We start from the raw sequence: 10,447 nt of genomic DNA on the forward strand, positions 1-10,447 counted from the left end.
GTCTTTTATGCGATGATTTGTGATTTCCTTTATTTTTTAGACATTTTGTATATTTTTGTGAAGATACAGTTTCATGAAATTGTCATGAATGCTACTATATCGTCATAACCAGTCTGTATGGAATTTTAATAACGTTGTTTAAGGAAAATTGCAATTTTCTGACGGTAAGATATGATTCTGTTTAAGTACGTCTCGCATCTTCAAAAGTGTGATGACCTATGTATTTTATTTCATAATTTGTTAGTTTTAACTCTAATGAATGGAAATAAATACACATTTTAAACTTGTATCAGTTAAAACTGCGAGTATGAAGTTACCTTAACGGATAGTAATGAGTCTGCTGTTGACTGGCCGACAGACCATGACGGTGTCCTTGTGAACAAGAAAGCCGACGCCGTTTGTTTGTCCTCTCTCCCACTGGTCACGTGATGAATTCCGTGGGGATCCGGGTTAGAATAGGCCCCCAGTACCCCTTGCTTGTCGTAGAAGGCGCGGTCTAAATTGGGCGATCCTTCGGATGAGACCGCAAAAACCGAGGTCCCGTTTTACAGCAGGTGTGGCACGATAAAAACCCCTCCCTGTTTAAAGGCCATAAGCGCCGAGCATAGGTCTAAATTTTGCAGCCCTTCACTGGCAGTGGTGGCGTCTCCATATGAGTGAAATATTCTCGAGAGGGATGTTAAACAATATTCAATCAATCAATCTCTCCCACTGAAATACTCTATATGGCCTTCCATGACTGATGTTTCTTCAATGTTCTTTCATCGTAATTCGCAGACTCCAAAGATGTCCCATTGGTATCTGTTCATTTCGTGAGTAACCTCTTCTAGCTAGCCAGCTGTTCTCACATTCCACGTGCCAATGGTGATGCTATTCCGGGCACGGATTTTGTTCTTTGGGGCATACCAGTATGTAGAAGACCACGCATCATGTTGTTTTCCTTATTACATAAATATACATCCATTCATTGATACTTAATTTTAGTCTAAGATCATAGTATTCTGGTGAGCTAAATTATTGATGTGCATTTATTTTCATGAAAGGTGGCAAAATTGGTCATCGATCAAGTTCAATATTTAACGTGCACACCTCCCCCACCCCCGCACCAATGTTTGCCTTCCAATGTACACAATTAAGTCTCCCAAAACTGTCGGGATGTTGTTCCACTCACACTGTAGAGTTTTGGCCAGTGGTTGCAGAGTTTGAGGTTGCGGTTATCTTAATCTCAGCGAGATTGATCGAGGCTAGATATTTGGACTGACGACTCTTCGGAAGAGGCGTCATTCCAAATATCTGGACATTCTCGACCAATCTTACTTTCAAGATTACGGTTGTCTTTGACAGATCAAGTCAGTTCTTCGGTATATGTACCGTTGAGCCGTTAAAGTGTGAACTAATGCTGTCCTGCTTGTATAGGATATTGCTGCACATCATAACACTTCCCCTCCGGCCTCCACGCAGGTCAGCCTCTTGGGTGCAATTTTGCGCAGAACATTCATTTTAGCGCCTTTATACACTATGAGTCCTCCATTTGGCCTCTGCACAATAAAAATCGAGATTAAACTATGCCGCGGCCATACTTCGTGAGTCTGAGACCATTGAAGTCGGTTCTGGCTATCTTGCCGACTTAGATCAAGGCCACGAACAGGTCTGGATTTCTCGAAAGCATGATTAAAAGTCGAAAGTTGCAATTAAATCTGAGATTTTACTCAAATTTGGACTGCTCAAATAGCAGAAATCTGAAACTTAAGTTTGAGATTTTTTGAAAAATCCAAGCGCTTTAATCCTAGCATTCGGTGATCGATTGCAAAGATGCTGCGAATCCCAGGAAGGACAGGTGGCTGATTTGTGCTACTTCGAAGATTAGTGATTTTTCACCTCGAAATAACGAAAGACATACAATTCCTGAAATACCCGTGATTTACCGAACACCGAAATACCCCCCCCCCCCCTAATACGCGGGCACTGGAAGTTGATGTAAATATATAGTATACATGTGCATCTACCGAAATACCCAATTTGTCTCGCAATGAGCACTGTAAGGAACTAAGGATCGACAACTCTGCATGAGAGCGACATTCCGATGTGTAGGCTGAAGTGAAATGTAAGATTTATCTTTTTATAACTTTAATTTTCAACATTTTATTTGGTTTAAAGTTGGGGTTTTTGGTCAAAAGTCGGCGGCAGGTATTCCAACATTATCCTGATGGGTTTCACTACGTATTCCAAAAAAAAACAACTGTCTTCCTGTAAACATAATATTCGTGAATATTATATGTTTACAGGAAGACAATTTTTTAAAATTATAAATATTTAAAACGTCAAGTGCCTGTGGTATTCAGATTGTAACTATAAGAACATTATGCACACTTGCAACAATTTTTTTCTATTCATGAAATATTCTAGGAACAAACTAATTAAATCATTGCACATGCGCTCCTTGCAACTTTCTTTTCATTTCCGGTCAGCCATAGTTGAGGTTGGTGAATTACACGTGCTAAGTAAAATTTTCGAATTGATGGTGTTTACACCATTGAATTACAGTTTTAATAGCATTATTTTCAACGAATTTTTAATAAACTCTAAATCTGAACACATCCTATGGCCATATAATGGTATTTACAAATAAACTCGGGGGAAAAGTATGACATCTTCTGTAACTGAATGTTACGTTACCATAACACGAAAGTTTTAAGAAAAGAAAAATGAATGATATTCGGTCTTCAGAGAATGTTGATATATTGAAAATATTTTGTTATGATCTTCAATAGTGTGTACAAATCATTTACTATTAAGCTGTTGTTGCACAATAGTCGGTGAAATAACTTCAAAAAGCACGAGTTCGCAAACAAAAACATCAAAAGTATATCGACCAAAATACCTCTTACTGAATTGCATCTGACATGAAGTCATTTCAGGTTCAATATAGACAAATAGAAAAATGTCCACAATTTTAAAACCGACCTTAGCAGAAACATTTCAATAATGATTTTGCATCATGTGATTCAACTGTTATATCTTGTCCGAAAATTTAAGGTAGTACTCTACATCGTCATAATGGCTGACTTCCTTTAAAAACATGGTTGAAAAAATCGATATCAGCAATATTTGGCTTTTCCTTTTCAATTTAAATACCTAGCCGAGTAGCTCAGTAGGTTAGAATAGCGACTGCTGACCTGTAGGTCGGAGGTTCAAGTACAGCAGGGGTTTTAATATTTTTTCAGATTACCTTCCACTAAAACTGTATTTTTTGACAAAATAAAGTAAATTTGAAAATTTTCAACTTCAAAATATTATTGTACATATCCTCCACTTGTCATCTACGTCAAATTTCTCTGGTGTAGCACACCTCCTTAATCATCAATTTAGAATTCGCTTTGTGAGAAAAAGTTGGAATTGAGCAGTTAGCTACAGATTTACCCATCCCTTAACTTTATGAAACCTATTTTGATTTTGTTTTAAAATAAGAGAAAGGCCGTGATTTGTACCCAGGCCCCCTGCATCTCATTAGGTGCTTTCCACTGGAGCTACTTGGCCACTGGTGATTAGACCTCAAGTTAATGTTATTTATCTAACCCCATTCAAACTGAAAATTCACAGACTCTTTAATTTGCTTGCTATGTTAACAGTGTTTGAAATTCAAAATTATTTCCATTGCGACCAAAGGACCCACAGCAAAAGGGTCTACACGAGTCCTTCCAAGGCAATGTAGGCCCAAAATTAAAAACTAGCATTAAAAAAAATGCTACATTGTTTTCCCTACCAGATTGGGTAAAATAAGTTTATTTCACAAAGGGTATCTGTCACAACTCGCAAGCATTTACGGTATGAAACAGTCTAACATTATAAGTGACATAACAGAGTTTTACATGGTCATGAATAGTTTAAAAGTTAATTAGATTTTAATTTAAAATACCGATTAGATAGGTATGAAAAGTATGATTGGTTCTATCATGATACAATTAACTAGTTTTACCAACCTCATACGTAATTTCTTTTATAAATGCTTATTGGTTCATTTATTTCAACATATCCAATCAAAATGCGGGATAGATATAAACTAGGTAATCTAAATGCATAAACCAATGCACATTGTAAAGTTTTATTTCTGGCAACTGCATCGGCCCAAAATAATCAGAAGGACCCATTTAGTCGTACCATTCGCGAGTCCTTCGATGTGTACGTCGGTGCAGTGCCGACGCTAATTTCGAACACTGTATGTTAAGCTTGGTTACCAATAAATATGCCAATTTCTAATTATATAGACATTTGATTTGATGAACTGAGATAAAAAAAAAATTAAGCTTTCAATATTTAATGCAAAGACAAAGATCAGATTTCCACTCCAGGGCTTGTAAGACTAGTGAGGGCATAATGTTTCATAAGAAAACATTTTGGCAGTAATGTAGCCCTTCCAAATTTTTTATCAATCAGACATTTCTGGAGGAGGGCTACAATTAAATATTCTTAGAAGTTCTTGTCTTTGCATCATGGTTTCTTGGCTAAAATGAAATTTAAAAAAATGTTTTTCTTAAAAAGTGAAATAAAATAAGATAAAAATAAAATATGAAAATAAAGACAAGGAAATACATCTAGATACAACAGAAGAAATGTGTCGCCCCAGAGCCTCTAGCTGACTTCTTGACCATGACATAAAGATAGAAAGTTTGAACATGTGTAAGATTAGGGATAATTTTGTTGTGTTTAATGATAGGCACAATGACGAACACAAAGGGATACAGGCGTGGAACACGTTACATGTTCAGCAGGCCATTCAAGAAGCATGGAGTCATCCCCCTGTCTACTTATATGGTCAACTACAAAAGAGGAGATATCGTAGATGTCAAGGTAAAACACTATATATTTCATGCCAAGTAAATATTTATCATTGGAGGCATAAGGGATATTTTAATAAACACAGATAGTATATTTTTGCCATTTCTACATCAGTCAACTCTTGTGTGGCAAGTCTGCTTGATATGCACATGGTTGACTTGCTATGCATTTGGTCATGGTTAGAGTTTCATAGACGAATCGATTGTAATTATTTTAAAAAGATGGATAATTTCTATAAATTTTGTCTTATTTCGAATCCTGATATATAATTCTCTAAAGCAATTTTTCAAAAAACTTGGAAATCAGCTAAGTTTTCTCCTATTTGGCTGATGGTTTTATTACAAAGGCTTTAAATTGATTTGGTAATATTTACTGATAGAATTGAAAGTTTATCTGTGAATGAACAAAGAATGCTAATGAGAAACCATACATTTAAAGGGTCATGGAGCTGTACAAAAGGGTATGCCTCACAAGTTTTACCATGGCAAGACTGGAAGAATTTTCAATGTTACAAAGCATGCTGTTGGAGTTGTAATCAACAAGAGAGTAAGGTGAGGTTTTTGAATTGAAATTTACTGACTTTATTTACAGGAAGATGGAAGAAAGCTAATTATTTTTACTTATCTAGCTGTACTATATAACTTGATTTTGGACAGTTTACAATTATGAACTTGTCTTTAAAAATGCAAACTGTTCCAAACGAACCTTTATCATATGAATTTTAAAGAATTTTTGGAATAGGTCTTGAAGATTTCATTATAAATTCTTTTCATAAAATTAAAATAATTTTCATCAACATAGGAAAGGGAAGCAACATCGTTTATAGAGTATCACAAAATAAACTGTCATATGGCATGGCTGAAAAAGGAACTAATTTTTTACAATACAAATTATGCAATTTGATGAATATCAATGAACTAATCCAGTTGTTACAAATTAAATCAAATTATGATTAAAGAAACCCACTGCAATGTTTTCTTGACAGTTCAGTGAACTTTATGATAAGAATTATTCTTGACAAGGATTTGACTTGAGTTTCAACTTACAGGGAACGAATAATCCCCAAGAGAATCAATGTAAGAATTGAGCATGTGAAACACTCCAACTGCCGTCTGGAGTTTTTGAAAAGAGTTGCTTTCAATGAGCAGATGAAGAAGGATGCCAAGGAAGGAGGAGAGAGGAAAAACCTTAAAAGATTCGTGAGTTATTTCCCCCCCCCCCCCCCCCCCCCCCCCATTACACTGGTGTATACTTGTTATGCTGACATGTAACATGTAGTTGTCAGATGTATATTTCTGTCACAATTAATATTGAGAATGTTGAGCTTTAAAGAAAAGGTCAAGTAGACATGATGACTACAGATAGAATGGCAAGGAATGCCTGGGTAATTATAAATAAAATTGTGTACTGTTGAATGAATGCAGTGAAGATCAAGCTTTAGTGCAAGTTGATAAAAAATCTGCTGTAAATTTTGTGTGATAGAACATGCACGTGCACAGACACATACCCACACATCGTTTTGTGTGATCGATTTCACTGTATAGATAAAAATGTAAAATTAGCATGTTAGACTGCATAAAAGTAATTCTTTGGATTTTGAGCCAATTTTCTCAAAAACAGATGAGGGAGGGAGGCAGGCATTTTTTAAATCTCAAACTTGAAGAGTACCAGATGTAATGGCCAAATATACAGGGATTGTTACTGTAACTTTATTATTGATTATCAATGAGTTGCTATCAATTTTTGTTTTTCTGATCAAATCAAAACAGAAACCTTTACATTTCATAGTTTTTCGGGGAATGTCCAATCTCCTAAATAGAATTTTTTTTCGATTTTACACCCTTGAAGAGATCACAAAATGTACAACCATCTGAATATCCTTCTATAGTCTATGGCAATATTATGTTCACTCCATATCAAATAATTATTGACACTACAGACGCTCGAACACTCGATCAACCCACATGGTTTCAAAAAGAAGAAAAAACACCATTGAGAGCTTCAAAAACATTAGTAATAAATATGATAAATGTATGTACAAACATTTGACTGACCATAACTGATTCAATCGGAAGTCACAAGATGCATTTCGAATGCAAATTAGCAGGAAATTAAAAATGAATGCAAATTTTTTCCCCTGGGTATTTAAGCACATTACCAACTTTTTATTTAATTAAAAATTTGATAAAATTGGCAATGCAGCAACCTTAAAACGGATGTGAGTGGGCCAGAGAACTTAATGTCAATTTTATTGTGCCTTATAATAATATTAGTGCTAACAATTTTTTCACATCATTTTGAGGGTGGGGGTAATTTTTTGGTTTTAACTTGAAGGTATTCCACTCTCATTTTGTCAATTGAAGATGAATATAACTCACTTGTTATAATGCATTAAAGGATGAGGGAAGGTTGGTGTTAGATATTGGATTATTCATAGAGAAATCGCTTGCATGGTATTGTGAAGAATGTAGGCCATTCTGCTATTTATATTTTGCCCAAGATAAATTAGCATACTTGAGACAATGCCAAAAGCATCAAAATAGAAAGACCATTTACATTATTCTGTGATAAAGTCAGTGATGAACTCCATTTGCTGTTCACATTCTGAGTTGATATGGAGAATTTTAATTCTGAGACTTTAAAAGCTCTATTTGTAAGATTTAGGTGTGAAGGCATTCCACTCTATTTTACCATTTGAGGATGAATATAACTCACTTGATATAAAGGATGAAAGAAGTTGCCATGTGATATTATATTTACTCTGTTACATGTACAGTAGACTTGAAATTGCTTACAAAAATTTACACAAGAGACATTTAAATAAAGTCATGGACTAAAATTATCTAAGAATCCTTTTCACTCAATTCTTTGAAATATTCCTTAATTGACATTAATTATTGTCAGGTATAGAAAATTTTCTGTGCATTTCTAGTATTGAGATGTACTGTTATCGACACCCACCACCCCCACCCCCCATTAATAGGGAAATCGCTTGTGTATTTGGAAACTGTAGGTCATTCTGATATATATTGCACAAGATACTTTAGCATAAGATAAGTTTATTCCAATTTTGGGCCCAGAGGGCATAACAGCTTATAAAGAAGGAAATTTCAAAAAAGAAAGTTTACAACATTAACTACAGATTACATGAACTGCAAACTACATGTGTATGTAGCATGTTGGGGAATTTAGCATACTTGCTACAATGTCAAAGTCATAAAAATAGAAAGGCCACTAATTTGAGGATACATTATTGGATATCCTATTATTATTACTATATTATTCTGTGATGAAGTCAGTGATGAACTCCATTTGCTGTTCACATTCTGAGTTGATATGGAGAATTTCAATTCTGAGACTTTAAAAGCTCTATTTGTAAGATTTAAAGAGTACTCCTGTGCTGAAATTCAATCTATAAGATTTTTGTTTTTCAGCCTGAACTGCCAAGGAAGAAGCATTTTGTCAGCACGAAGTTCAACAAACCCCAAGTGTTGGAACCAATACCTTATGAATTCATTGCATAAATTAAAGTGTTGACATATTCTGGTGTTTGATGATTTTTGCTCCAGAGTTATAGCCTATAAAGGATTACAAAATGCAGCCTATAAAGGATTACAGAATTATAGCCTATAAAGGATTACAGAGTTATAGCCTATAAAGGATTACAGAATTATAGCCTATAAAGGATTACAAAATGCAGCCTATAAAGGATTACAGAATTATAGCCTATAAAGGATTACAGAGTTATAGCCTATAAAGGATTACAGAGTTATAGCCTATAAAGGATTACAAAATGCAGCCACTGCTAGGACTCCACAAAAGTTGCAAGTGCATTGAAGTGTGATGATTAATTCACAAATTCGGTCACTCTCATGATTCTTAACATGATCTTCATACTGCAGCCAGAGGCTTTCTGGGCTCCCATAAAACTTTAAAGGAGGACAAAATCTGTATTTCAGGGGGGAAAGTTGTTCAGTATAGTTTCACATAATTTGTCTCTGATGTTTGCTGTCAAAGTTTTTCTATATGTGAATCTATGTGTGAATGTAAAGTCTGAGCTGAGTGTTTTCTAGAAGAAAAACTGAAAATAGCAATATCAAAAGTGTCATGTTTGTGATATCAGAAATCCATATTTATGCCGTCTTTTTTTTTTTTTTTTTATCATACGGAGAATAACATTCGAGTTGTATTGGGATTCTTGCACAAAAAGCATGAATGTCAACTCTGATGAGTAAAATAGAATCATCATTTGTAGTCCTATAGGAAGTTGTTATTAATGCCTTGCATCATCAAGTTGACACCCCATAGTAAAATGGTGCACAATGAAAGGAGTTTGTTTTCCTAACTTTAGTATGGTAGGTTTAGTGCCGGTGTGAATAATGTGTTTACAGCTATTTCGTAGTTCTGGATTTGAAATATTTGGGTTGAAATGTGCATTCACTGAAAGATTGGAGGCACATCATTTTTGGTCTGTCTTTGTCTATAACTTGATGGTCATACCATTTAAAATCTGGTATTGTTTAACATCCCTCTCAAGAATATTTCACTCATGGAGACGTCACCATTACAGGTGAAGGGCTGTAAAATTTAGGTTGATGCTCATTGCCTACGGCCTTTGAGCAGAGAGGGATCTTTATCGTGACACGGGACCTTGGTTTTTACGGTCTCATCTGAAGGACCGCCCCATATAGTCAACTCTTGCAACAAACAAGGGGTACTGAGGACCTATTCTAACCCAGATCCCCACGGGACAAGTGAACTATGTACAAGACTGGCTAACTAAGGAATAGCGTTGAGCATTCACCATGAAATTTATTCTTGCATAGCTTGTATTCAAACTGATCCCTTGCAATGGGAATGAAAGAAACTACTAATAAACAGTTTCTCATTTATGTAGGGGGGTGGGGGGACTTCCCTGCTATATATATGGAATACTACACCCCCATTTCTGTATTGGTCCTTTAGAATTGATTAATAGAATTCAATTTAAAGTGAAATTTAAATCTGCATTTAACTCTTCAAATAAATCAATGCTCACATAGTGGAATTGGAGTGTCCCATTCATTTTGAGAAGATCTTTAGAGGACTTAATTCATTCAGAGAGCATGAATTAAGGAGGAATGACACCAGAGAAATTTGATATGGATGATTGAGTAGAAAGTAATCTGATGGCAGAAAAAAATTTGAAACCCCTGCTGGACCCTAACCCGTGATCTACAGATCCGTAGTCAACACATTAACTGTCATATAAACCCAGCCAGGCAGTAAATACAAACATTGCTGATATAAATTTATGTTATTAACTGTCATATAAACCCAACCAGGCAGTAAATACAAACATTGCTGATATTTATAACCAGCTAGGCAGTAAATACAAACATTGCTGATATTTATAACCAGCTAGGCATTAAATACAAACATTGCTGATATTTATATTATTAACTGTCATATAAACCCAGCCAGGCAGTAAATACAAACATTGCTGATATTTATAACCAGCTAGGCAGTAGATACAAACCTTGCTGATATTTATATTTTCATTCATGTTTTAAATGGAAGTGAGATCGACCATTATGACGATGTAGTATACATTCTTAAAAACATCAATGGA

General features: G+C 35.1%; 1 protein-coding gene across 1 annotated transcript; it reads left to right on the forward strand.

Annotated features, from left to right (window-relative positions):
• Window positions 1-2,420: 2,420 nt before the first annotated feature.
• LOC125678246 (60S ribosomal protein L21-like) lies at window positions 2,421-8,378 on the forward strand. Its single transcript, XM_048916528.2, has 5 exons — window positions 2,421-2,479; window positions 4,715-4,848; window positions 5,275-5,387; window positions 5,885-6,035; window positions 8,271-8,378. Exons 2-5 carry the CDS (start codon window positions 4,720-4,722, stop codon window positions 8,358-8,360), a joined length of 483 nt encoding a protein of 160 aa, XP_048772485.1. The 5' UTR covers window positions 2,421-2,479; window positions 4,715-4,719; the 3' UTR covers window positions 8,361-8,378.
• Window positions 8,379-10,447: the final 2,069 nt, after the last annotated feature.

Source organism: Ostrea edulis, chromosome 2 (assembly GCF_947568905.1).
Source record: "Ostrea edulis chromosome 2, xbOstEdul1.1, whole genome shotgun sequence".
Taxonomy (NCBI): domain Eukaryota; kingdom Metazoa; phylum Mollusca; class Bivalvia; order Ostreida; family Ostreidae; genus Ostrea; species Ostrea edulis.

Coding starts and splice junctions, on each gene's coding strand:
- LOC125678246 (XM_048916528.2), top strand. CDS start 4,720: ATGACGAACACAAAGGGATACAGGCGTGGAACACGTTACATGTTCAGC. Junction 4,849..5,274: donor GAGATATCGTAGATGTCAAG/GTAAAACACTAT, acceptor ATACATTTAAAG/GGTCATGGAGCTGTACAAAA. Junction 5,388..5,884: donor GTAATCAACAAGAGAGTAAG/GTGAGGTTTTTG, acceptor TTCAACTTACAG/GGAACGAATAATCCCCAAGA.